The sequence below is a fragment of the Eptesicus fuscus genome, chromosome 3 (genome assembly GCF_027574615.1).
Source record: "Eptesicus fuscus isolate TK198812 chromosome 3, DD_ASM_mEF_20220401, whole genome shotgun sequence".
In the NCBI taxonomy this organism is placed as follows: domain Eukaryota; kingdom Metazoa; phylum Chordata; class Mammalia; order Chiroptera; family Vespertilionidae; genus Eptesicus; species Eptesicus fuscus.
Genome location: NC_072475.1, coordinates 2,372,987 through 2,400,150, shown reverse-complemented (window position 1 = coordinate 2,400,150; position 27,164 = coordinate 2,372,987). Strand labels below are relative to the sequence as shown.

General features: G+C 60.0%; 1 protein-coding gene across 2 annotated transcripts in view; it reads left to right on the top strand.

Moving 5' to 3' along the window:
- RCAN1 (regulator of calcineurin 1) overlaps nt 1–26,302 on the top strand; it is a 47,018-nt gene extending 20,716 nt beyond the window's left edge. The window contains exons 1-4 of one of the 2 annotated variants that reach the window (XM_054713515.1): nt 18,807–19,072; nt 21,614–21,787; nt 23,081–23,240; nt 25,353–26,302. In XM_054713515.1, the coding sequence (XP_054569490.1) occupies nt 18,986–19,072; nt 21,614–21,787; nt 23,081–23,240; nt 25,353–25,525 (594 nt within the window). In that variant the 5' untranslated portion in view covers nt 18,807–18,985 and the 3' untranslated portion in view covers nt 25,526–26,302. Of the gene's footprint in view, nt 1–18,806; nt 19,073–21,613; nt 21,788–23,080; nt 23,241–25,352 lie in introns of those variants that run through there. The other variant, XM_054713514.1, reaches the window with a different exon arrangement.
- Nucleotides 26,303–27,164: the final 862 nt, after the last annotated feature.

Genomic DNA, 27,164 nt, shown 5'->3' with positions numbered 1-27,164 from the left:
CCGAGGAGGTGGGCCTTTGGGAGGGGCCTCAGTCCCGAAGGCAGAGCCCCCGTGAGCGGATTAGGCCCTTATGGATGGGACCCCGAGCGCTGGCTCACGCCCGCCATGTGGGGGCGCAGCGGGAGGATGGTGTCGGTAAGCCAGGTCTCCATCTTGGGCTCCCGCCTCCAGGACGGGGAAGTCAGTGCCAGGCCTTGTGTTCCCGCCGCCCGGCCAGCCTGGGCCTGCGAGGGAGCCGCCTGGACCTGGGTGAAGGGCACAGGAGACCGCAGGTGGGGCCGTCGGTGCGTCCCACAGGCGGACGGGATGCTGCCACCGGCTCGGCCCGGCCAGCGCTGCGGAGTGAACCGTCTGCAGGGCTGCGAGCACCAGGCCGAAGGGGCCACTGCTGATCTAATACTCACAAGCCCTTCGACCTCGTCTCTTATGTCACACACACCCCTCGGCGGGACTGGGCGACACCCAGCACGCAGGAGCCGCAGGTGGCCTGAGGCCTGCTGGCTGTCCCACCTCGCAGCCTGAACCACTGTCTCCTCTGCGCGTGTGGCTGCCGCCCAAACTGCCACGGCCTGAACCACTGTCTCCTCTGCGTGTGTGGCTCCGCCCAGACTGCCACAGCCTGAACCACTGTCTCCTCTGCGTGTGTGGCTGCCGCCCAACCTGCCACGGCCTGAACCACTGTCTCCTCTATGCGTGTGGCTGCCGCCCAACCTGCCACGGCCTGAACCACTGTCTCCTCTGCGTGTGTGGCTGCCGCCCAACCTGCCACGGCCTGAACCACTGTCTCCTCTGCGTGTGTGGCTCCGCCCAGACTGCCACGGCCTGAACCACTGTCTCCTCTGCGTGTGTGGCTGCCGCCCAGACTGCCACGGCCTGAACCACTGTCTCCTCTGCGTGTGTGGCTGCCGCCCAGACTGCCACGGCCTGAACCACTGTCTCCTCTGCGCGTGTGGCTGCCACAGCCCCACAGCCAGTTCCTCCCCTTCCCCTGGACTGCGCCTTCTCAGCACGAAGACGGTCACTGCAGCTCCGGGTCCCCTCATCCCGGGACCCACGGCCGACTGACCTCAGGTCTTCCTGCTGAGAGTCTCCCCACGGCCCACGGGCCTCCCCGCCAGCCTCAGGGAGGGCCCAGAATGGGCAGGGGGACGAGAGGGGGCTCGACTCTGGTGGCCAAAGTCCTACAAACAAAGGCTGAGGAGGTTTTCGAATTCCTTAAGGGGGATTTAAAGAAAGGGCCGAGCCCTACAAGTTGGCTCAGTTGATAGAGCATCGGCCTGTGAACGGAAGTGTCCTGGGTTCAATCTTGGTCAAGGGCACGGACCTCGGTTGCAGGCTCAATCCCTGGCCCTGGTCAGGGCGTGTGCGGGAGGCAACCAGTCTATGGGTCTCTCTCGCACATCGATGTTTCTCTCTCCCCTCCCACCCTCTCTAAAAATCACTGGAGAAATGTCCTCGGGGAGGATTGACAAGTAAATAAAATAAAGATCGGAGAAGGAGTGTTCGCCGGGACTGTCCCAGCGAGAAGCCTCAGCAGTGGCCGTGTTCCCGAGGCACCAGCGTGGGGACCTGGGCCTGGGCAGCGGAGAAGCTCCTTTCCCCTTGCTGGTCGGCTGTTTGGCGACCACGGAATTTTCAAGTAAACCAGCAAAGCATTATTGTAAGGTCCTAGGAAATATGACTCGGGGCTTGTCACCGTTTTTCCGAGGAAGGAACGGTTACAGCGGTTTTCTGCAGGAGATGCAGCTCTCCAGCGAGCGCCCGCCCCCCAGCAGGCCTCTCGGACGCCCGCCGGTTTGAAAAGTAACCGTGTTCGCAAGGCACGTCTGCACCTCGACGGTGCCCGTGTCCCGGGGCCTTGGGAGGCCTGTCCTGCGTCCTGGGGTCTGTGTTTAGGAAGGGAGCACCCGTCCAGACCGCCAGGAGGGCGGCGTTTGCAGGAGCAGGTGGGATCCTGGCATGGAGCAGCTTGTCTGGCTTGATCAACTTCAGTTAGTGGGTTTCAAACATGAATGAGCACCTTCCAGCTTGGTGTGGGGGGAGGCAGGTACGACTCCCCACGCGTGTGTGGTAAAGCCGTGTCTGGGTGGCCGGGGGTTTGGGGGAGGAAAGCAGGTACGACCCCCCACCCCACCCCTGGCCGCGTCTGGGTGGCTGGGTGTGTGGAGGGGGGACGGGAGCTGTCCTCACAGTCCCGCTAAGGCTTTTCTTCCGGAGACTTCTCCCCGCAAACAGGAGGCAGATGTAGGCAGGACTCGGCCCCGCAGACCTTGTGTGGGTGGTTAGTAAGAGTGGCCGTTCAAGTCGGGCACCTTTCACAGTGTCCCTCGGGCTGAGTCAGAGGCTGTGTTGGTGCCTGGGGCTGCTGCACCAAGGCACCCAGCCTGGGGGGCGGGAGGCTGGGAGTCCGGGGGCAGGTGTCAGCGGGATGATTGTTCCTGAAACCTCTGCCGGGCTTGCCGAGGGCCGCCTTCTCGCTGGCCTCACACGGCCTTGCGCTGTGCGCGCCCCTGCTGCCCCTGTGTGCCCACATCTCCTTCCGAGGACACACGTCTGCGGGATACGCCCACCTAACAGGCGTCTGTTTACCTGTGAAACGCCCCGCCTCCATGTGCAGTCACATTGTGAGTGCCGGGGTTAGGGCTTCAACATACGGCTTTGGGGTGGGGGACAGTCATAGAAACCCCTTTGAAATTGCAAACTCTCTTAGACTCAGGTTATTTAGCAATACTGTTTCTTTTCTAGAATGTTTCTGTCTTCCTCCTAACGGGAGATAGCGCTCTGGCGTTTTATTTTGTGAAAGAATTGCAACAACACAACCTAATTCTCTAAATGATATTTGAGGTCATTGGAGGGTCTTACTTTGTGAGAAGAAGTCTTTAGAAATGCATCCAGGGAGTTCTACAGAGAACAGAATGGACCTTTGCCACTTAGGAGTCCTGCCTGTGGGTCCCCCATCCCCACTTGCTCCTCCTCACCATCTGCAGAGGCCACCACCAGAGTGGCCAAGTGTCCCTGAGGGACTATCAGCTCCTCATGGTTATGACGAATTTGCTACTGGCTCAGTCCCTGATAGTAAGTGCCTAGCCCATGGTGTAGATATTTGATGGATGGGTAGATGGATTGATGATTCGATGGGTGGATGGATGGATGGATGGATGGATGGATGGATGGATGGATGGATGGATGGATGGATGGATGAATGGATGGATACATGGTTAGATGGATTGATGATTGGGTAGATGTATGGCAGGTTGGTTAGATGGATGGATGGATGGTTGGATGGATGGTTAGATAGATGATGAATGGATGGTTAGATGGATGATGATTGGATGGATGTATGGCTGGTTGGTTAGATGGATGGATGGATGGTTAGATGGATGGTTGGATGGATGGTTGGATAGATGATGAATGGATAATTAGATGGATGGGTACATGGTTAGATGGATTGATGATTGGGTGGATGTATGGCAGGTTGGTTAGGTGGATGGATGGGTGGGTGGATGGATGGATGGTTGGATGGATGGTTAGATAGATGATGAATGGATGGTTAGATGGATTGATGATTGATGGTTGGATGGATGGTTGGATGGATGGTTGTATGGCTGGCTGGCTGGCTGGCTGGATGGATGGATGGATGGATGGTTATATGGATGGTTGGATGGATGGTTGGGTAGATGATGAATGAATAGTTAGATGGACGATGGATGCATGGATGGATGGGTGAATTGATAAAAATGGCAAACCACTTCACACCTACTCCTGCTCAGAAGTATTTCAGAAGAACGTTAGCCATCGAGGCTACGACCTCCTCCTCACCCTCAGTCATTTTCCTCCACCCTGGGCAGCCCTCTAGGGACCGCTGTGGTAGAAGCCACCAGTAGAGTTAAACCTCATCTGCTCTGTGTAAACTGGAAGCAAGGCAGACCTGTGCAGCGTTATCCCCTGGGCTGGAGGGCACAGGCCACCCCGGCTATGGGAGGGCACAGGCCACCCCGACTCTGGGAGGGCATAGGCCACCCCGACTGTGGGAGGGCACAGGCCACCCCGGCTGTGGGAGGGCACAGGCCACCCTGGCTGTGGGAGGGCACAGGCGACCCTGGCTGTGGGAGGGCACAGGCCACCCCGGCTGTGGGAGGGCACAGGCGACCCTGGCTGTGGGAGGGCACAGGCCACCCCGGCTATGGGAGGGCACAGGCCACCCCGACTCTGGGAGGGCATAGGCCACCCCGACTGTGGGAGGGCACAGGCCACCCTGGCTGTGGGAGGGCACCACCACTAATCCTGGTTTTGAGCAACCACAGGGCGTCATCTGAAGATTCATGTTTTACTCAGAAGCAGATCAACATCACCTAACGCGCCCCCAGGGTAGGAAGTGAGCATAGCTCTAGCGATGAACATAGTAATTACGGAAGGTCACAGGCTCGCCTAGAAAGTGCCCTCATGCAGGTTCCACCATTTGGAACGCAGGCCGCCGCAGCCGTGGCGACTGGCTGGCTGACTCCCTCCTTTGGCCCAGCACCGTCAGGTCCGCGGACAGATGAGTCAGAAGGCGCCACACAAACAGCAGGCCCGGCATGGCGCCTGCGCCACTGGCCACAGACACTGCCTTCTGCACGGCGCCCGTGTCACTGGCCACAGACACTGCCTTCTGCACGGCGCCCGTGTCACTGGCCACAGACACTGCCTTCTGCACGGCGCCCGCGTCACTGGCCACAGACACTGCCTTCTGCACGGCGCCCGCGTCACTGGCCACAGACACTGCCTTCTGCACGGCGCCACGCCACTGGCCACAGACACGGTCTGCTCCATCGTGCGGGGCGGAGACAGGGAGGGACCCGAGGGGCCCGAGCGACTGGAGGCAATCGGAGCAGCCGGCAGACGGGATCTCTCTGCTCCCGGGTGTGTGACCACAGCCCGGGGGTCCGCAGCACAACTTAGCAAAGTGACCAGCCCACACCCAGGAAGGAGCACGCAGGGAGGAAAAGCAGGCATTCTTCTCTCATTGGTTCCAGAGAGGCAGGGAGAGGGGGAGAGATTCATGATGAGAGAGAATCATTGATCGGCTGCCTCGTGCACGCCCCCTACTGGGACCGAGCCTGCTACCTGGCACGTGCCCTGACTGGGAATGGAACCGTGACCTCCTGGTTCATAGGTCGGCACTCAACCCCTGAGCCACGCTGGCCAGGCAAGCATGGATTCTTTGTAACTGCTGTATACTCTGTCGTAGCCCTTTGCTTGGGTTTACAATATAAAGTTGGGAGAAATGAGGTTTTCACTCAGATGGCACTCGGACAGAAATTAACATTCTTTAGCCAGCACACTTGGCACTAAACCAGGGGTCCTCAAACTTTTTAAACGGGGCCAGTTCACTGTCCCTCAGACCGTTGGAGGGCCGGACTATAGTTAAAAAAAACTATGAACAAATTCCTATGCACACTGCACATATCTTATTTTGAAGTAAAAAAACACCCGCATGTGGCCCGCGGGCCGTAGTTTGAGGACGCCTGCACTAAACAGTAGGTTTACTGATAGATGTGGAATTCATAGCAGTTTTTTAAATTTTCATGAATAATGTTTTTCAATTAAAACAATACTTCTCATGATGTCAAGCAAACTTTCAATTTTTATCACAATATAAAGACAGACTTCTAAAGTACCATAATGGTATTTAAATTATATCTCAGCAAAGCTGTTTAAAAAGTACTATGTTCATATTTCAAAATTTCCAATATTGAAGGGAATTTAAATCCTGAACATGTACTGATGCAACGTTTTGATCATTTTTACCCTTTAGAAAGCTCCTTTCCCAGTTAAACCTGAAAACCCAGCCTCCCTGGTCGTTAAAGAGCTTTTACGGAAATCGGAGAAATGGCATTTGATTAAGAGAGCTGATTGGATCGTGGATATGTTAATTTCAAATTCTCAGTCACGCAGCACACGTCTAACCACGCGGAACAAACCCCGCGTGTGGCCGCGAGGCAGGCAGTGTGCTGCAGCGGAACACGGACTGTCTAATTCAGGGCTGCTCGGAAAGGGGGGTCCCTGGACTCTGGCTCAAAGACCCGGTCCCCTGCTGAGTGACAGTGGGGCACAGGTGCTTCTTTCTCAGTCCGAGGCTGGGGAGTCTGAGTCAGGTGCCGGCGTGACCTGGGCTCTGGTTTCTCCGTCTCCCGCTCCCACCTGGCGCCCCCACCTGGCAGAGGGAGAGTGAGCTCTGGCGTCATCTCCTGTTCGGATCAAGGCACTAATCCCATCCTGAGGGCCCCACCCACATGGCCTCACCTGAACCTGATTCCTTCCTGAAACCGTCAGTGGGGAGTTGGCTTCAGCATGGGAGTTGGGTGAGGTGGGGGGACCCAATGGAGTCCATTGTGTGTGTGCAGAGAGCAGTGGGTCCAAGCGACAACCTGGCTGCGTGCGAGGCCTTCCTTTGGCTCCACTGGGAATGCCCTCCCCCCACCCCCTCGTTCTCTGCAGGTGCCGGGACCATCCCTGAGCCTGGGCTCAGTCTCCCAAGTGCCCCGGCCCTGGGGGCCCAGCCATTCCCTGACTGCCCTGCTCCTTGGACCTGGGGGGCTTGAGTCTTTCTGTGATCACAGCACCCCCAAATCCACAGTCTTGCTCACTGGGGGACCTCTCAAAGGTACGGACCCCAAGCCCAGAGGTTTGGGGAAGTGTCCTCCGGCAGGGCGTCTTGGTTAACCCAGAGCCATTCTCCCCAAGTCACGCCGCTGACTCATCATCGTTCCACCTCCTGGACTTTCCAGAGAGGACGGAGCGAGCGCTGATGCCTTTCCTGTTTCCCCTCCTAGTGGGAAAAACACACTGTCTTTCCCATCTCAAGTGGAATTGAACGCTTCTGGTAAAATCTGCCTCGGGGAAAAGCCCGCTGCTATTCTGGCCCCGCTTCCTCCTGGCCTTCAGTTCCCGTCCCTGGAGGCGGCTGTGAGTCCGAGGGTTGCCCCACCTTGCTCGGTAGTTAGCATTGGAGGACGCTGCGTGTCTTCACCTGCGGGGGAGCGGGCTTTTTAAGCTGCACGGATGGGTGTCTCTCACGCTCACACCTGCTGTAGCTTCTTCGCATCAGCTTCTAAGATAAACGGTAGTTTTATGCCTGTTGACAATGCACTAGTAGTAGCATCGTTATTGGGATTTTTCAAATCGTGTAGGCTCAATTTTACCAGTAAATCATTTCCAGTTAAAGCCCATTTACCCTGAAACAAAGACGATGGTGCCTTCGTGTGTTATAGAAAACCCGATGACAAGAACCAGAACGAGTGCACAGAGGCGGTATTTCCATGCCATTTCTTAGCGCCAACACAGCAAGCTCTCTGCATGGGCCATGGTGCGAGGGAGGTCGCTGGGCAGGTGTTCCGTGTGTGTATATTTAACAGAAAGAAGGGAACATTTGCCTGGTGTGATTCCCAGCCGTTTCCTGAGTCGCTGAACTGTTTCATCTGTAAGCCACTTTTTTCCTTACCATCCGTCAGCGCCTGAAAGCGCATGTATGTGGCGGCATGTCACGTGTAAGGGACTGCACTTTGTTCAAGACCGGATGTTCCCGCACCTCTGCACGCGTTTGAACTGGGCTGTGGACGCGGACACGCTCCTCGGGGTCCTTTGAAGTGACAGGCGTCAGGGGAGCCTGCATCGAAAGGCGTTTGCTTCCTGTTGGACAGGAGAGTGGACGTGCGCGGCTCCGGGCTGCTCTCAGGGCGCCGAGCAGCCCGCAGCTCAGGTCCCAGGAGGGGACGCTGTCTCTGCTCCTGCCTCTCGGTTCGGCCTCTCGGGGCTGCAGGCTACTTCTCGGGCCGGCGTGCCAAGGCCAGGGCCCGTGGGGACAAATTGCCGTGTCCCAGACGCGATGAGTGTGGCTGTTGAGAAAGGGAGGGAGAGCCTGGGCCTCTCGGGAACTAGGACCTGAGATGACATTAGGGGGCCGGGGGGCTGGAGGGCTCGGGGAGGAAGGTGAAGGGTTTAAGCAAGAACAAACAAAACCTCACAGGCACAGCAGCGTGGTGGTTACCAGAGTGGGAGGAGGGAGTAAAGGGCGCATGATGGTGATGGAAAGAGACTTGGCTTGGGGCGGTGAACACAGTACGATACGCAGATGATGGTTAGAGAATTGTTTGCAGGGAATAAAGTGTGTGTGCCTTTAATAAACCAGCTTTCTTCCTGAGCACCTGCTCCTGGCTCAGTATCTCGTGATTTATTGACAATGAGCCTTTGGAAGGAACTCCGTTCCGCACTGCTCGCTGGGTCTCCATGACGAGCCGGCACTTACCTGCATGTGTATTTCGGGAAGGTCTTCCGTGTCCCAGGCTCTGCGGCTCGGTCTGCCCTTAGGTTAGCGGGGAAGCCAATCCATGACCATGTGATACATGCTAAGAACTAGAGGTTCCCAGTGCCCTGAGAGCAGGGAACAGTTACCCTTTGACCCACCATGGAGTGCAAGCAGGCACACAGCAGATCCTTCGCGAATGGTGGTGAATGAATGGATCAGTGAGTGCGTTTCCTTGGGAGTCTGTTCTTAAGCCCAAACAGCCACCAAGAATCCGCTCGACGTAAGTGCTCGGGAAATCCGCCTCCCCTCCCGGCGGGCAGCACCCAGCCCCGGAGCCCACCTGTGCGGGGACTTTCCTGGAACTGGTGGCTGCCTGGAATTCCCCCCATGGGGCGCATTCCTGTGCGCTGGGATTTGGCGTCCAGACTTTGCTGATTAAATACAACTTCGCCGGGAGTCGTACATTAAACAGCTGCTGTTGCCAACACTGCGGTGAGGAGAGTTCATTGGGTAACACCCCCGTCTTGGAAGGGAGGCGCAGAGGGCAGGACCGTCCCAGCGAGAGAGGAGCAGGCCTGGGTGTCAGCCGGGACAGCAAGAAGAAAGGGGAGGACAGGCGGGAGGGAGGGGTGGGTGTGGGGACGTGGCGAGGCAGGAGGGACGTGATGGTTTTGCTCAGAGAAGGCATTGCACTGGGGTCATCGGCAGGGCCTGGATGGGAGATTCCCACAGGACGTGGAATTCCGTGCCGGCGCCCTCGGGCCCTTGGTGTGCTGTGAGAGGAGCTCACGCAGAAGCAGAGCTTGCCTGCTACCCGCTGGCGGAGCAGGGCACGGTCACACGGCTTTCCTGGCAGGCTGGCCGCCTGACTCTGCAGGGGTGGACGCTCATTCTACACAGCTGGTCAGTGGGCATTGCACCATGAAAGACCCTTGAGAAAGTGTTTGCATTTCAGTCTTTGCCCACAGCCGGGAGGATATCTTGGAATAAACTCCTAGGAGTGAAACTGTTGGGTCAGTATTCAGGGTTGAGTTGACCTGGTTTGTGCTGGAAGTTTAACCTGATGAGTTTACTACTTACTTTACCATATTCCTTTGAATTTCTTACACGGATAGCTGATCTGGAGTAGAATCGGTGGTGTTTTCATGGTGTCCACTTTAAAGTGTGTCATATTTGTGAGAGATTTTAAATTTTAACTTAGGGTACAAATCGATGTTTTTGGGTCTGATTGGTTCCTTGAATTTAGGTCTCGTTGGTTGGTTGTTTAGTTGGTTGGTTGGTTGGTTGGTTGATTGGTTGGTTGTTTAGTTCGTTGTTTGGTTGCTTGGTTGTTTAGTTGGTTGCTTGGTTGGTTTAGTTGGTTGGTTGGTTGGTTGGTTGGTTGGTTGGTTGGTTGGTTGGTTGATTGGTTGGTTGGTTGGTTGTTTGGTTGGTTGGTTGGTTGGTTGATTGGTTGGTTGGTTGGTTGTTTAGTTGGTTGCTAGTGCCGTGGTCGGCAAACTGCGGCTCGCGAGCCACATGCGGCTCTTTGGCCCCTTGAGTGTGGCTCTTCCACAAAATACCACGGCCTGGGCGAGTCTATTTTGAAGAAGTGGCGTTAGAAGAAGTTTAAGTTTTAAAAATTTGGCTCTCAAAAGGAATTTCGATCGTTGTACTGTTGATATTTGGCTCTGTTGACTGATGAGTTTGCCGACCACTGGGTTAGTGGATACTATAACACACCCCAGGTCCCTTCAGGAATAAAGGATTTGTCTCCCAGCTGCCCTTGGCAGTCACCCCCTTTGGGGATCACTTCAGCTCAGGAGAGCCACCTTCCTAAGCCCCGCCTTCTCAGGGTAGCCACTTCCCCCAGAGCTGACCTGCGTGAGTGTATCAAGGCCTAATGTTTATGCTCCAACCGGAGGGTCCCATTTCCAGAACTCCCCACGGGGTCAGAGAGGCTTCCACTCTCCCTCTGCTCAATCTCATTTTATACTTCCTCCCCTTCCCTCGCCTCTGCTCACTTCCTCTGCCTTCCCTTCCTCTCCCCTCTGCTCCTCCCTTTCTCCCCCCCTTTGCCTTTTCCCTCTCCCCTCTCCTCCCCCCTTTCCCCCTCCTCTCTTCTCCTCCCCTCCCCTGCCCCCTCCTTCCCTGGGCTTAATCCCAGGAGCACTCCCTAATAACCCCCCTGCACAACGACCTCTGACCCAGAGTCTGGAAGCAGCCTGTGTCTGTTGGGTTTGCTGGGGGGGGGGGGGCGGTTTGCAGGGAGTGGGGGTGGGCTCAGCAGCCCCAGCAGTGGGTCACTGTAGATGCCACATAATTTCCCCTCTGGAGAGGGCAGCACTGCCACCGTGGCCTCCCTCGGGACGGAGGCGCCCAGGGCAGCTCAGCTCACGTGAAGCTTCTTGCAAGCTTGACGTCAGCACAGTCGTCCTGACCGTGTGTCAGCATCAGAAGGTTGATCAGACTGTCCCGGAGTCTCACAAGCGCAGGGAAAGCTGTCTTCCCAGAGGGCTCTCTCAAACTCCTCTTACCCCTCACCCCACAGTGCCTGGCCTCAGTCTCTTCCAGGGCCTCCTCCTCGCACGTCTAAGGCCTTCATGTCAGGACCCTGCTGCCATCGTCATTGTCAGCCCGTCCCGGGGAAATGCCTGCGTCCTTAAGGTTCCGATTCTCAGCCACGCTGTCTGCCCCCCTGGGGCGAACCACCACGTCTTACTAACGTGGCTAAAGAAAGCGGCTGTGGTGTCAGGAGGGGCAGAGAGCTCCCCGCTGTGTGAGGAGGCCACGGGATGGTGGGACTGGTGGCACAGGGGCCGGAACACAGTAACGCCTGGCCGTGTGGGGAGCGAGGGCCTGCGCTGCACGGATCACCCCAAGCAGGTTCTTCTGTGGAGAGCATCCTGGCCACGGGCGGATGGGCGAGCCGCTCTCCCCGGGCCTGGCTCGCAGCGGGGAACGCACCTGTTTGGATGACTGACTCAATCAGGGCGGAGGTGAAACCTCACATGCCTGAGGTCAGGCCCGGGGTCCTGGTGTCTGGAGGGCACGGTGCAGCCCGGGGTCAGCCGTAGCCACGTGCCCAGACCCGGCATTGCCACAGCCTCCTTCCTTTTTCTGACCGTGTGAAACCTCCCGGAGGTTAAATATTGACCCCTGATTTTTTAAAAATGCTGAGGCTGCAGTTCACAACCGGGAACTCACTTGGCGTCCGGACCGGCTGGGTGGGGGCAGCTCTCACACCTCGGACCCGCCGGCTCCGAAAGATGGTCTCCACGTGTTGGTCACGGACGGAACACCCACGTCGGCCCACGTTGGCCCCGGCTCGCTTTCTCGATGGCAGACGGCAGCATCCAGTTGGTGGGTGTGTGCTGTGGTGCAGGTCACTGTTTTTGAAGTTGGAATCACTGTGTTCTCCTCGTGCGACTTCGGTGAGATTTTATCCTCAGCAGAGGGACAGGTGAGCGTGGGAAAGCGCCGCCACGGCCCGTCCTCACTTCTCCGCTGCGGACGGGACACCGCCTCGGGGTGGAGAGGGCAGAGCACTTTCCTCGTCCGCCAGACACGTCCACGCTGGCTGGCGAGCGTTTAAATGGGGTGCGATCCCCACTCCTCATGCAGAGCTGTGGAAAGTGTGTTCTCTCTGGAATGAAAGGTTCCCAGGTCCCCAGGGGCCCTCTCCTTCCCTTTCCCCCTGACCTCCTCACCTCTCCATCTTGTCTGTGAAGTCAGCCAGTCTCACTGGTATCCGGGGGCCCTTGCATCCTCCCCCGGGAGAACCTACAGAACCACACGGCCGGGCCTCACAGCAGCGCATCCACCAGGGCTTAGGCGCGTCCGTTCCTCGGACGTGAGTGTGGACCAGGCCGAGGAAGACCGAGGCTTCTCGTCGGTGTGAACACCGGCCGTGGAGCTCACACTGAATGAATCGGCTGGGCTGTGCAAGCTGCTTGGGCAGAAGGACAGCCAGCCGGGCGCCCACAGCCAGCCAGTGCCCACAGCCAGCCAGGTGCCCACAGCCAGCCAGTGCCCACAGCCAGCCAGATGCCCACAGCCAGCCAGGTGCCCACAGCCAGCCAGGTGCCCACAGCCAGCCAGGTGCCCACAGCCAGCCGGGCGCCCACAGCCAGCCGGGCGCCCACAGCCAGCCGGGCGCCCACAGCCAGCCAGGTGCCCACAGCCAGCCGGGCGCCCACAGCCAGCCCGGTGCCCACAGCCAGCCAGGTGCCCACAGCCAGCCAATGCACATAGCATCTGGGTGCCTATAGCCAGCTGGGCGCCCTCAGCCAGCTGGGCACCACAGCCAGCCCAGCGCCCACAGCCAGCCAGTGCCCACAGCCAGCCGATGCACATAGCATCTGGGTGCCTATAGCCAGCTGGGCGCCCACAGCCAGCCGGGCGCCCTCAGCCAGCCGGGCGCCCTCAGCCAGCCAGGTGCCCACAGCCAGCCAGTGCCCACAGCCAGCCGGGCGCCCTCAGCCAGCCAGGTGCCCACAGCCAGCCGGGCGCACACAGGCGGGCACCAGCCCTCCGCACGGCCGTCCTGGCCCAGGTGTGGTCCCTGCAGGACTGCCCTGCCTACCGCAGCACCCGAGCACAAGTAAAAATCATAAATTAGAGCAAGGTGGTGGGCGAGGACCGGACCACGGGGAGCTGACGTTTCAGAGTAAACGTCCTGCCGCCTGCACGGCTGCTGGGCCCCACGCCCTCTGCCCGGCTGCGCCTCCCTCAGCGGGCGGGCCGTGCACTAGGAAGTACAGCGGGAGGCTAATCTGTACAGGGAAGGACTGCGGTCATAAGGAACAAGAGTTAATGGGATTTCAAGCGTCCTGGGAATTTAACAAACAAGATGAAATCTTGTAGGAACACACTGTTCCTGTCTCATTCCCCCAATCCATTGGTTCTTATTCACTGCACTTCTTCCTTGTTCTTAATGATTGCAATTTTCCTTTCTTTCCACTGGGAGGCTTAGCAGAACACAGTTACCATTCTGCTAAAATGATAGATGAACGATGGATGCATGCATGGATGGATGAATGGATGGATGGATGAATGGATGGATGGGTGGTGGATGGATGGATGATGGATGCGTGCATGGATAGATGAATGGATGATGGATGGGTGCATGGATGGATGATGGATAGACAAATACATGCATGGATGGATGGATGGATGGGTGGATGGATGGATGGATGGATGATGGATGGATGATGGATGGGTGCATGGATGGATGGATGGGTGCATGGATGGATGGATGGGTGCATGGGTGCATGGATGGATGATGGATGGATGATGATGGATGGGTGCATGGATGGATGATGATGGATGGATGGATGGGTGCATGGATGGATGGATGATGGATGGATGGATGATGGATGGATGGATGATGGATGGATGGATGGATGGATGGATGGATGGATGGATGGATGGATGGATGGATGGATGGATGATGGATGGATGGATGGATGCATGGATGGATGGATGATGATGGATGGATGGACGGATGGATGAACAGATGAGAACTGGTCATCTTCATCTGAAGGAGAATGGCAGGTCACTGCTGTGCTTGCAGGAGGAGAGGACTGTGATCACGCTGGGCTTCGGGAGGTGAGATGTGGGAATCACACTGTTTGGAGCAAAAGGAAATGCCAAGGCGAGGCTGGTTAGGAAGGTGCTGTGGCCGCGGTGGGCTGCCTTAAAGGGGGTGCCGGGTGCCAAGTGGAGACGGTACAGAGCTCCTACCTCACGCCCCACTGGCCTGCCTGGCACAGGGCCTCTGGGCAGTCCAGCCAGAGGCCTGAGGGAGGGAGTGGGAAGTGAGCTGCAGTACCAGGGCACCGGTGCTCGGTGGGCATGGCTTATGTACACGCGGGGAAGCTGCAGCCCAACGCCCAGTGCGCCCCCTGAGCCTCAGGGTCTGTCAGTGAACGGGGAATAGAGGCGGCTCCCACGCACCAGCCACGGTGTGTGTTTCAGGCACTGTGCCGGGCACGTTGGCGACGTCGGGTTGTTCAGTTCTCGCCGGGACTGGATTGATATTCCCCCGGTTGATACAGAAGGTGAGGGCAGGGGCCCTCCGCAGCCGGAAGTGGGGCTGAGGAGGAGAGGGCCTGTGTGCCTGCAGCTGGGGGGGTGGGAACGTGGAGCCACAGGACGGAGCGGCGGCACAGGCTGTGGGACGGGAGCCGTTCCGTGACCTCGGGCGAACGCGGTCCAGGTAAACGCGACCCCTTAGGCCTCCGGCGGGGATGTCCTCTTGCTCCCTCGGGATCTTTTCAAACGTCTTCAGTCTTCGCTCCGCTTTGGTTTGCACAACAAGTCAGCGCTCGCTTTCCCCGTGGTCACTCGCAGAAAGTTCCACGGGGGCGCATTCTTGGTGAGATTGTAACTCCTTGGGGTGTCTCGTGGGCACGCGGAGGTCACCCTAATTCTGCGTCAGGAATGCTGTAATGGCAGGGATGGAATGCAGCAGCCGCCTCAGTTTTCCCCTGGAAACAGCAGCTTCTAATGAAAACACCTCCCACTGCTGGGGCCAGGCGGCCAGTGCGGCTGACAGTCGCTGGCGACGGTCCTGGTGAGGAGGGAAGAGATGCCAACAGCTGAAGCTCTCAGCTGGCCGCGCGCTCCTTCTCCCGTTTCCGCGGGGCTGTTCCCAGCGTCCCTCTCCTCGTGCGCTTCTCAGTGTGCTGGTCAGGGGTCCGATGAGACCCTGCATTAGCCCTGCCCTCCAATCACCTGCCTCCACGCAGCCTCGCGGGGATGCACCGGTCCGAATCACAGGGGCGTGCAAGCAGGAAGTCAGCTTTTCATTTAACGTCTTCTCAGCAGCCTCAGTGGGAATGTACACCGTGAATTCTGCGCTACAATCAGGACCCGGTCTCCACCCCCCAGAGCTTATGCCGCTCTGCAGCTCGTGCCTCCTCTGCCCTGGCTCCGGGCACTTAGGGTTTGCATCCTGCTACTGTAGGTAGGTTCGGATTTTTGTTGTTGTTATTATTAAAGTTTTAGGTATACGACATTGTAATTTAACAACTGTACTCAGTACAAAGTGCTCACCCCAACAGCCTAATTACAACCCATCACCCTACAACTGACCCTTCACCCCTTTCTCCCACCCCGGGCCCTTCCCCTCTGGTAGCCGCCCATCTGTTCTGTGTGTCTATGAACCTGGTGTGGTTTGGTTTGGGTTAGATTCTGCATGTGAGTGAAGTCACACAATATTTGTCTTCTCCTTCTGTTTTATTTCATTAGCATCACACGCTCAGGGTCCATCCGTGTTATCACCAACCCGATTAAAAATGATTTCACTCCTTTTCTGTGACTGAGTAGAATTCCATTGTGTATCTGCACGTCGGTATCCACTCATCCATCGGCGGACACCTTGGTTGCTTCCTTGTCGTGGCTGGGTGAACAGTGCTTCAATGAACCTGGGATCCATGGAGCATTTCACATGAGTGTTTCTGTGTTTTTTGGACAAATGCTCCGCAGCGGAGTTGCTGGATCATCCGGTAGTTCTGTTCTTAACTTCAGGAACCTCCACACTGTTTCCCATGGGGGCGCCCCCACCTGCATCCCCACGAAAAGGGCTCCCATTTCTCCACATCCTCTCCAGCACCCGTTCTTTCTTGTCTTTTTGATAAAAGTCATTTTAACGGGCGTGAGGTGGCATCTCATTGTGGTTGTGACGTGCATCTCCCTGATACTTAGTGATTTTGAACGTCTGTTCATGTGCCGTCGCCGTCTGTATGGCTTTGGAATGCTCTGCTCATTTTCAATCGGGCTGTTCGTCTTTCTGTTGAGTTGTATGAGTTATTTATTTATTTATTTATTTTAATATGTTTTATTGATTTTTTACAGAGAGGAAGGGAGAGGGATAGAGAGTTAGAAACATCGATGAGAGAGAAACATTGATCAGCTGCCTCCTGCACACCTCCCACTGGGGATGTGCCTGCAACCAAGGTCCATGCCCTTGACCGGAATCGAACCTGGGACCTTTCAGTCCGCAGGCCGACGCTCTGTCCACTGAGCCAAACCGGTTTCGGCTTGTATGAGTTTTTATATATTTTGGACATTAACCCCTAATCGGATATACCATTTGCAAACATCACCTCCCGTCCTGTAGTTGCTGATGATGGTTTCCTTTGCTTCGCAGAAGCTTTTGAGTTTGATACAGTCTTATTTGTTTATTTTGAAAGTCAAAATTTTTAATCTGTGCTTTTGGATCGATTTTTATTCTCAGTGGGGAACATCAGTATTTACAAAGTGAATTCTTTTCATAAGGCGCCTAGAAATCCAAGTTCATGTGTAATAGACGTGCAGTCAGAGCGCGGGCGTTCCTACAAAAACTGTCAGATCAGTAGCAGAAGGACAGGAAATGAGCTCAAAGCAGGGTTACCTGTGGCACAGGGACAGGTTCCACGCCTCCCTCCCTCCTCTCCCCGCCTCCCTCCTCTCCCCCCTCCCTCCTCTCCCCCTCCCTCCCTCCTCTCCCCGCTCCCTCCCTCTCTCCCCCCTCCCTCCCTCCGGCGACCACCTGTCCCTGATGTAAACGTGGAGCCTCAACTTCCCTAAAGGTGGTTCCCGGCAGCCCCGGGAGGAACGGTCCTTTATCGGTGTTTCAGGAGCAGAGACAGTGGCCCGTCTTCCGGTTCCTCACGTGCTGTCTCCTTCCCCGCGGAGTGAGCCACACTGCGGCCTGGGCGAGCGCGCACTCGCCTCGGGACAGAGATGCCCAGCGTTGCCCACAGCTGCGCCGGAGCTCGTGCCGGTGCTTCACAGAGAAGACGGGGAGCTGCCTCTGCTCCCTCCTCCCTTCGCCTCCCACTGTCTGCCAGGGGGTCCAGGAGGGGGGGCTGGCACGGAGGCCCAGGGCTCTCAGAGAAGGTGCGGCCGGAGGGGCGGGTGCAGCTCTGCGTCCTTCTCCTCCTCCCTCCCCTGCGCCCCCCAACACCTCCCAGCCCACACACCGCAGCACCACTCAGCCTGCGTGCGCCTCCAGGACACGCCGCCACCCCGCCACCCCACGCCCCAAGCACGCACTCTCTGCCCAGCACCGGCCCGTGCGGTCCCCTCGGCGCCCATGCGTGCCGTGCCGCCCTCGGCGTGGCCCCACTTTCTTAGAATGCACGCATTCGGCTCCCTTCGGGTTGGGCGCTCTGGTAATTCGGCAAAGCGAGTGCCATGCCTGGGTTCCTCCCTGGCTGCACTGGCATGAGTGCCCGGCACTGCGCCCAGCGGCGCTCATCCGTCCGAGGCGGCGGCTTCCTGGTTGGAGGAACTCGTGTTCTGGGGGTCGTTTCCGGGGGCAGGTGTGCTGCTTCTTGGCTGGCTGCTGGCTTCATGATCCTTTGAGGTTCATCTCTCAGTGTGGGGGGTCCCGGTGTGTCTCCAGCGCCGAGGCTGCTCTCCGGGGCTGATGAAGCTGGGAGGGTGCGGGGACAGGGCCCGGCAGGCAGAGGGACCTGCACTCCTGAGGTGCCGGAGGTCAGCCACCCCAGGATGCTCTGCAGACCTGACCTCTGACCTGAAAAGGCCAGCTGAGCTAACCTTCCGGCCTGGGGTCCATTCCTGCCACTCTTTCTTCCTTCCCTAGGAAAAAAAAGCCAAAAACTTTCCATCACATGATGTCACTCATACGTGGAACCTAATGAACAAAATAGATCCAGGGACATAGACGCAAGGAACAGACTGCGGAATCTCAGAGGGAAGGTGGGGGGGGGTGGGTGGGTGGGTGGGAAGAGATCAACCAAAAAACGTGTATGCATGTGTGCACACCATGGACACAGACAGTAGGGTGGTGAAGGCAGGTTAGAGGAAGTCAGTGGGTGGGGGGGGACGACATGTAAATACTTGCAACAATGAGGATTAGTAGTTAATTAATTAATTAAAATAACGACTTCCTGTCTCTGCGTCTCAAAGCCCGACAACCCCTTCATGTTCCCTTTCCCACCTCAGACCCCAGGTCCCTGCGGTTAGAGCTTCCTCTGAGCTCAGAGCTGGGAGGAGACGGTCAGTGGTCAGTGCTGCCCAGTCCTCCGCCTCACATCGCAGCCTCACGCTTTCCGGCGGAGACCCCCCTGCATTGCTCAGTAGCTCCTCCCCGGGCCCACTGGGGGGTCCCCGGGGGATCGGACATTGGCCGGAAAAGTTCAGCTGTGGGGAGGCGGGGAGGAGCTGTATTTCAAAACCAACTCCACTTTTTTCTTTAAAACCAGTTCACTGACCAGGCCAGGTTCCCGTGTTCTCTCTCACCCCGCACTCAGGAAATGAGGGCTCCCCAAAGCCGGGCGCGGCGGCTAATTGCTGTTTACTGCGGGCCGTCCCCTCCTCTGTAACATTTTCCATCTGCAGCCGTCCATTCAGCCCGGAGCGTGTCTGAGCGTGAATGGAATTACTCCCCGTGGAAACTATGCTGCCGGAGGCGCTAGAGCAGCTGCAGGAACGCGCACTTTTTCCATCCTCGCCGCTCCTTCCCCGGGACGGTGACTAAGGCGCTGACGTCACCTCTTTCCAGGAGCCGCGCACACGGTCCCTGCGGCTCAGCCTGCGGCTCGGGATCTGCCCTCCAAACAGGATGCGCCTGGAGCCCAGCTTTCCCGGGGGGCTGGGCCCGGGCCCTTTATAAGCCGGGCTCCGCGGACCAGCCGTCTCTCAAAGGAACTCGCTGGCTCTCCGTGCGACCCTGCCTCTCTCTCCCCCTCCCTGGGAGGAAGCAAGATGCACTTCAGAAACTTTAACTACAGTTTTAGCTCCTTGGTGGCCTGTGTGGCAAACAGTGACATCTTCAGCCACAGTGAAGCGAGGGTAAGGCTTCTGATCCACAGCGAGTCTGAGTTTTCAAAGCGTGACGTTAATCGGGACTGTTTCTTTACTTCCCGACTTCTCTTAACTGGGACTATTCACTGGACTATTTGGGGGTGGGGGCCTGTGGCTCTCCTGTGGCCTTGGGGTTTTTGAAATAAATCCAAAATGCTTTGAGCCTTAAAAAGCAAAAGTGCTCGCCCGTGGGACGGGCTGGGAAGGACTTTCAAAGCTCGGTGACGCCAGAGCCCTGGCCAGCGGGAGGCGACGGCGCCACGGGGCTTGGCTCTGGGCAGACTCTCTAGAGGGAGGGCTTAGTGGAGGGCACGTTTCGCTGGCGTCCGGAGAACTTGGTTTCATCTGAGGAAATAAAGGCCGTGAAGTGGTTGTGTGTCTGCAGAACTTCCCGGCTTCTCTAGCCCAGAGAGCGCAGCCACGGAGAGTGGTAAAGCTGAGAAACAAGGTCCGAGCCTCCGGAGCCGCGCTCCGGGCTGGCGGCGGTCACAGGTGGTCACTGTCATGGCTGTGCCGCCTTCCTTGGAGGAGATGTGAGGTTTGCAGCAGCACCTGCCGCCGCCGCCCGGCTCCCGGTGTGTGCGGGAGGCACTCCGTTAGGACACGTGCCGCCCCGGTGCCGCCGCGGGGCACCCACAGCCTGCGGCCGGCGTGCGCTGTCGGGACGGAGGGTTTGGGGGGCTGGCAGTGGCAGGCTCTCACAGAGGGCGCACGCTCTCCGCGGCCGGTCCTGAGCCCTGACTTGTATTCTAAAAATACTCGCCGAGTCACCGCTCCTCAGTGATGAATCATAACTTCAGACCTGACAGCAGTCACGGCCTGTAACGAGGTCAGGCGACACTCCAGTGCTCCGTGCGGAGCCCGCCCGCGGGGAGGCGGAGAAGCGGGCAGTGAGGCGGCTGCGGCTGCCCCCCTCCCCTCACCGTGCAGGTGCCGAGGGGAGGGCAGGTTTCCATGGCCGAAGGGGAGCCAGGGAGATCCGGAGCGAAAGCGTGTGCGTTGTTCCCACGCCCGCTTCACAGCGCTGGGGGGGTCACCCGGTGGCGGCACGAGGACCTGCCCTGTGCCCGGCCCCGAATGTTCTAGAAGATGCTTTCCTCTCGCATTAGGAATCCCCTCTCCGCTCTGCAGAAGCAGGTGCCTCCCATAGGTCTCAGGTCCCCGCGGGCCAGCTCTGTCCTGCGTCTCCGTGCGGAGGGCACCTGCCCTGGCACCTGCTCAGCCCAAACTCTGCAAGTTCTTCCAGGCCTGCCTGTCCGCCCGCTCCCTCTCTGGCTGGAACCCTGAGGGGCTGCTGTGGACGCCCCACACTCCCCCTTAACGACACCCCTAGTGACACGTCCCGTGGGAGGGGGTGGTCTCAGAGCCTCTCCGGGAGGCTGCTGGCTCTTTGCTGCGCCTTCGTCTTCTCGGCCCCGTCACTGGAGGTGCGCAGGGGCGGGCGCTGTGCCAGGTGCAGAGTGGGCCCAGGACGCTGACGTGAAAGAGTTCGGAAGCCATGGAGGGAGCAAACAGCGGGGAGGATGTCAGCCCTCTTCCTTTACGTTAGAATGTGCCAGATCCGCAGAACGGTTTCTCGGGTGAGCCGCACTGCTCTCCGCCCTGAGGAGCCTGCGGGGACACGGCCCGGGTCCGCGCCGCGGGGCAGGGACGGGGTTCACACGGGAGGCGCTGGGCGCAGGGCAGGGGACGGCGCACACCTCATTCCGTTAACGAGAGCGTTTCTGTGAGGCTGAGGAGTGTTTGTTGGTGACTGTCCCGCCGATGAGTGAGCTTAGTCCGTCACGCGCTCTTCCTTCCTTCCTTCTAAAGCGGCGGTCGGCAAACCGCGGCTCGCGAGCCACAGGCGGCTCTTTGGCCCCTGGAGTGTGCCTCTTCCACAAAATACCACGGCCTGGGCGAGTCTGTGTTGAAGAAGTGGCGTTAGAAGAAGTTTAAATTTAAAAAATGTGGCTCTCCAAAGAAATTGCAATCGGTGTGCTGTTGATATTTGGCTCTGCTGACTAATGAGTTTGCCGACCACTGTTCGAAAGCAGTGGTTCTCAACCTTCCTAACGCCGCGACCCTTTAATACAGCTCCTCACGGTGTGGTGACCCCCAACCTTAAAACTATTTTCGTTGCTACTTCATAACTGTAATTTTGCTACTGTTATGAATCGTCATGTAAACATCTGTGCTTTCCGATGGTCTTAGGCGACCCTGCTATGACAGGTTGAGAACCGCTGCTGTAGAGCCTAAGACCATCGGAAAACACAGGTATTTACATGACGATTCATAACAGTAGCAGAATCACAGTTATGAAGTAGCAACGAAAATAATTTTAAGGTTGGGGTCACCACACCGTGAGGAGCTGTATTAAAGGGCCGCGGCTTTGGGAAGGTTGAGCACCACTGGTCTAAAGCCGTCCGCCTTCTCCCGGAGCGCGGCTTCCGGTGGGTAAGAATCCGCTTCCTCCTACAGAAACGTCACGAAGCAGCTCTCCAGGGTCCGGTGAAGGCACCTCTTAACTCCTTTGTTTCTGTTTCCCAGGCCAAGTTCGAGTCCCTCTTTAGGACATACGACAAGGACATCAGCTTCCAGTACTTTAAGAGCTTCAAGCGCGTCCGGGTCAACTTCAGCAGCCCCTTGTCCGCCGCCGCCGCCCGGCTGCAGCTGCACAAGACGGAGTTTCTGGGGAAGGAGATGAAGCTGTATTTTGCGCAGGTGCGTGGCGCTCATTGGCCTGCGTGCTTCTCCGGCCCCCGCCCCCGCGCCCCCCCCCCCCCCCGCCCTGCGTGCTTCTCCGGCCCCCCCCGCCCTCCCCCGGCCCCCCCCCGGCCCCCCGCCCTGCTAAGAGAGTAGCCTGGACGGGGATCACGTCCTGCATCCATTCAGATCCGAGACCTCGTACTGAGAAAGGCAGACCTCACCCTCCAGATTCCCCAGGGCCCCTCTTCTCAGAAACCTCAGGCTTTCTGTGGAGGTGACTTCACAAATGGCCTTGGGTGGGGGCAGCCTGCACTGGGTGGGCGTGGCCCCTGGCCCCCCAGACTCGTCTCTGAGAGTCTGATGGGGTGCCGCCCACCACAGGGGCCGCTCCCGGTTCTCGGCAGCCGCCCGCCCTGGCTCGCACCTCAGCGCAGCAGCCAGCGCTGTGGCCGGGTTTGCTTTGCCTCCTGCTCACCACCCTCCAGTGCCCGGGCCCTCCATGGAGGTGACCACCTCCCAGGCAGCTCAGAGAGTCCATTGGATGGTGTGACCCGGGGAGAGAGGAGCATCTGGGGTGCCACTCCCCGGTTACAGTGAGCCCCGCGGGGTGTGGGGGGACAAGGTGGGCACTGTGTCCCCCAGGCCAGGGAGCAGCCCTCTGAAAGCTTCCTGAGCAGAAAAGGCCAACTCCCTGGACTTAGAGCGGGCGCCCTGCCCGCCCCCTAGTGGTGAGTGTGGGCGCAGGCTTCACTGAGGATGCCTGGCTGTGAGCATGCTCCTGGCTGCGCGAGGTGGGGTTTCCTATAAATAACGGCTTAGTCCCTCCACGGCTTGTTCTGATTATTCAGGTAAATGCACGTCAGATTGTGTGTGGGGAGGGGCAGCCCAAACGGGTAAGATTTTGCTGCTCAGCCCTCTGATCGCCGTAGAACTCTTACGCTCCACGAGGACCAGAGGGTGTGTGTGTGGGGGGGGGGGGAGCCTGGGTCCCCGGCCCGGCCTGGTCCTGAAGAATGACGCCATCCTGGAGTGTCCTTGGCCGCCTGGTGCTGGAGCCTGCTGGGTGTGTGAGGGGCGGCAGGAAGGGGTGTCCCGGCTCGGTCTGACCTGGACCCATTTACACACAAACCATCTGTCCGTCCTCCCTCCGTCTCTGAGCCTGAGTGTCTGAGCCCCGTCCTGGAGGCTCCCCCAGAACCCGAACCCAGACACCCTCTGGGCCGAGCTTTCTGTGCGGCCTGACCTGTCCTCGCACCTGCGATCCGAGCGGCATTGCGGCTGCTGCATCGCCGGTCCTTTCTCCCCCAGACGCTGCACATCGGGAGCTCCCACCTGGCCCCCCCAAACCCGGACAAGCAGTTTCTGATCTCTCCTCCCGCCTCGCCGCCTGTTGGCTGGAAGCAAGTGGAAGATGCCACGCCCGTCATAAATTACGATCTCTTATACGCCATCTCCAAGCTAGGACCAGGTGAGCGGGGCCCCCAGGCCAGGTGAAGGGTGTCCCAGGGCCAGGTGAGCGGGGTCCCAGTGCGGGGGGCGGGGGAGGGCAGGTGAGCAGGGTCCCAGGGCCAGGTGAGCGGGGCCCCAGGGGAGGGGAGGGGCAGGTGAGCGGCCGGGGGCGTGGGGCGGCAGTGAGGAGACAGTGCTGAGGGCCCAGACGCAGATGCTCGGGTCGGGAGGCGTGGCCTCCCCACCGTCCTTCCCACCCCGTGTGCCTGGCGCCAGCGAGAACCACCTGTCTGCGCCTTCAGTTTCAGGGGAGCCGTGGGGTGCGGGCGTGCTGCCTCTGGCCTCGCTCCTTAGGGAGGACCACAGGGATGTGGTTGGTTGTGGGGACCGAATGCCAGGGCCCCTCCTGGCCACCATCCGTGACCCCATCCTCACCCACTGACAGCCTGTGTGGGCTCCAGTCCCATCCTGCCGCTCAGGTGGAGATGAGCGTGGACTGTGGGAAGGAAACCAGCCCCCCCCCCCCGGAAATGCTCCCCTGCGGGAGGTCCTCTGTCCACTGCCGACTCTCCGCTCCCTGCCCAGTGCCGGGTGCAGAGCCACTGGTCACAGGAAGGAGGGCTGAGCCCCCCGCCGCCCCCCTCCTGGCCCAGGGCTGCTCCCCTGGAGTGGCCAGAGAAAGGAGGCTCCAGAGCCCGAGGGGACAAGGTGTGAGCCTCGGGGGGACGGGCACCCTGGCCTCGGCTCCTCCTCCATGAGACGGGCTCTGACCCCCTGTGGGGCCCGGCAGCTCCCCTGCCCCTGGCCCTGGCCGCGCTCAGTTCCTGGTTTCCCCAAGCAGTAAAATGTTGGGGCGCCTGGCCGTGTGGTGGAGGGCTGGGGAGGAGGCAGGTGGGTCTCGGGGTGCAGAGGGGCGGGCAGCAGAGGAGACGGTGCTGAGCCATGGCCCCTCGTTTCTCCTTGAGCCGCAATCAGATGTCCTCGGTTGAGGTGTCAGTTTCTCGGCCATCAGCAGTTTCTTGTGGAAAAGGTGACATTTCTGGAAACATCGGAAACGTCCTGTGCGGTGGAGCGCGGGATCGGTTACCGGCTGCCCGCGGCGCGTGAAGGTCGAGGCGGGCAGCCGGGCTGGGCATGTGCTCCCACCGCTCCTGCCGAGGCGGTCAGGCTGAGGGCGGAGTCCCCGGCAGAGCAGGGGGACGGGGTCTCCCCGGGGCAGAGCAGGGGGACGGGGAGCCGGGGCAGAGCAGGGGGACGGGGTCTCCCCGGGGCAGAGCAGGGGGACGGGGTCTCCCCGGGGCAGAGCAGGGGGACGGGGTCTCCCCGGGGGCAGAGCAGGGGGACGGGGTCTCCCCGGGGGCAGAGCAGGGGGACGGGGTCTCCCCCGGGGCAGAGCAGGGGGACGGGGTCTCCCCGGGGCAGAGCAGGGGGACGGGGTCTCCCCGGGGCAGAGCAGGGGGACGGGCCCCTGCGGGGAGAGGGCACTGCTGAGGGAGACCCCTCTGCCACACCTCCCCCGCGGAGGCCGAGGAGCAGCTGTGGCGGACAGACTGCGGGAACCAGCGTGCCGGGGCCTCCTAACGGAGCCGGTGACAAGTCGTGGTCGGGCTGTGCTCCGCAGCCCGCGGGATGGCAGAGGTCTTGCAAACATCGTCCTACCCCTGCCCTCTGGGTGCGCCTGGTTGGTGGGTTGGGGGTTTGTTAAGAGCATCGTGGCCAAGATGGCCCGTGACCTCTGACCCTCCGGGCAGCTCTCCCCCAGCGAGGCCCTTGCGCCTCTCGGACAGCGGCAGCACCCCAGGCTCGCGTGCAGCCGAGCAAAGGCACCCCGCCTTCCTGTGAGTGAAGGCGCCTGCGTGCCGACAGGAGGCCCTGCTGGGTGTGTGAGGGGCGGCAGGAAGGGGTGTCCCGGCTCGGTCTGACCTAGACCCATTTACACACAAACCATCTGTCCGGGGGGGGGGGGGGCGGCGGGGGCCCTGCTCACGGCTCCTCCCGTCGGGAAGGCCCCCCGAAGCAAGGCCCGTCCAGGCGTGTCCCTCCGGCCCCTCCGCCGACCCGGACGCTGGGCCGCATGCGCCCGCTCGGGGCTCTGGCTCCTGCCCGGGTGACCTGGCTGCTCTCTCCCCAGGCGACAAGTACGAGCTGCACGCGGCCACCGACACCACGCCCAGCGTCGTGGTGCACGTGTGCGAGAGCGAGCAGGAGGACGAGGAGGAGGACGAGATGGAACGGATGAAGAGGCCCAAACCCAAGATCATCCAGACCCGGAGGCCGGAGTACACGCCCGTCCACCTCAGCTGAGCGGCCTGCGGCGTCCCTGTCACCACGGGGGATCTCACTGGGAGGCGGCCGCGCTCGCGTGGAGCGGCTGCCGTGGCCGCGGGGCGGACCGTCCGCTCTCCTTGTCAGCGGAGGGCCAGCGCGGTCTCCTGGTCCTCACCGCATCGCCGTGTGCGCCCGGGAAGGTCCGGAACAGCCACGCCGCTGGGTCATCGCACACGGACCTCGGGGCGTCTCACGCCAACCGGCCGCGGTCCTGCCTCGTACCTTCCCCAGCGGCTCTGTTCTGCCCAGGGCAGGCTGATCCGGGCCGGGGCCTTGGTGCCCACCAAGCGTCTGAGGCGGGCAGCTGGGGACGCAGTGCAGTGCTGACAGCGCCTCCTCCCTCCGCCGGCGTTCCTGCACGTCTGTTCCCGCCTCCAGAGCTGAGCCGGCCGGTCGCTCCGCCCCGCTCTGCACGTCGGAAATCTGAGCGCTGGGACTGCCGCCTTCCCGGCTCGAGGCGCCTAAGAGCGCCCACGCGGCGCCTACCTGGATCCGAGGCTCGGCGTCCTGCCGGTGCCTGCAGCCGTGCGCCCTGCCAGCCCATCTGCCGTCTGGGCGGGTCCCCTCCCGGTCAGAGACAGCAGGTTCCCTGCCAGCCTCCGGGGGTGAGGCGTCTGGGGTTGGCGTCGGTCTGTCTGTCTCTCTCACGCGGTGGTTTATACCGATTCCTGGGAATGGCGGGGTAAGGTGGCTGGGTTTCTGCCCCACGAACACCGAGGTGAACTTGTAAATAAAGCCGGCAGCACATGGTCACGCCTGCTGTGCGCTTGGTGGACGCGGCCGAGGGCGCCGGGCTGGGCGGGGTGGCCCACCTGGGCGGGGGCGGGGGGACGCGGTGTGGCGTGGACAGTGGGCGCCGGCGACGTGAGCGGGACACAGTGCCTTCCCCCTTCGTCCACGCGGTTCCCTCTGGGACTCCTCGTGGAGGCTGTCCGTCGGGTAAGTGGTTCTGTTCTGGCCTTAAAGCCCCACGACGCCGCCTGTCGACTTAACACGACCCGCTGCCGCGGAACGAGCAGCGCCGGGACCCGCGAGCGGGCTCCAAGGGAGCGAGCACGTCTGGGTGTTCGTGTCGGAAGCTGAGTGGATGGATACTCTCAGAACCCTGCTCACGTGCTTGGCGGGGGCGGGGGCGGGGGGGGGGTGCGGAGCGCACTGCCGGCATTCGGGGTTCCGCGGAGTGCTGTCCGGAGAGGCCGGCTCAGAGCGTCTTTACTGACTGCGTCGGCAATAAACCGCACACATGCTCCTGGGACAGCGACCTCTGTCCTGTCCTTTCTGACCATCCGTCTGGACCCTCTGAACCCGTCCCGGCTCCGGAGGGCCGTCCTCGTCGGTCGGGCTGAGTTTAGAAACGGCTGCCTGGTGGCTGTGGCTCACGGGGTCCGCCACCCCGACACGGCATCGAGGGGCCGGCTCCCTGTCCGGCAGGCGGCACGGCAGCGCTGTGACCGTCCCCTCGAAAAGCTCGCTTTCCTGTTAGAAGACGCCACGGGGATAGGAAGTTACCGAGGTGCCTCTGTCCGAGAGTCTGTCCCTCCGCACGGCAGGCGGCCTCGGCCGGGACCCTCCTTATAGATGGGGGAGGGCAGGGGTTCAGGCCGACCTCACCAGG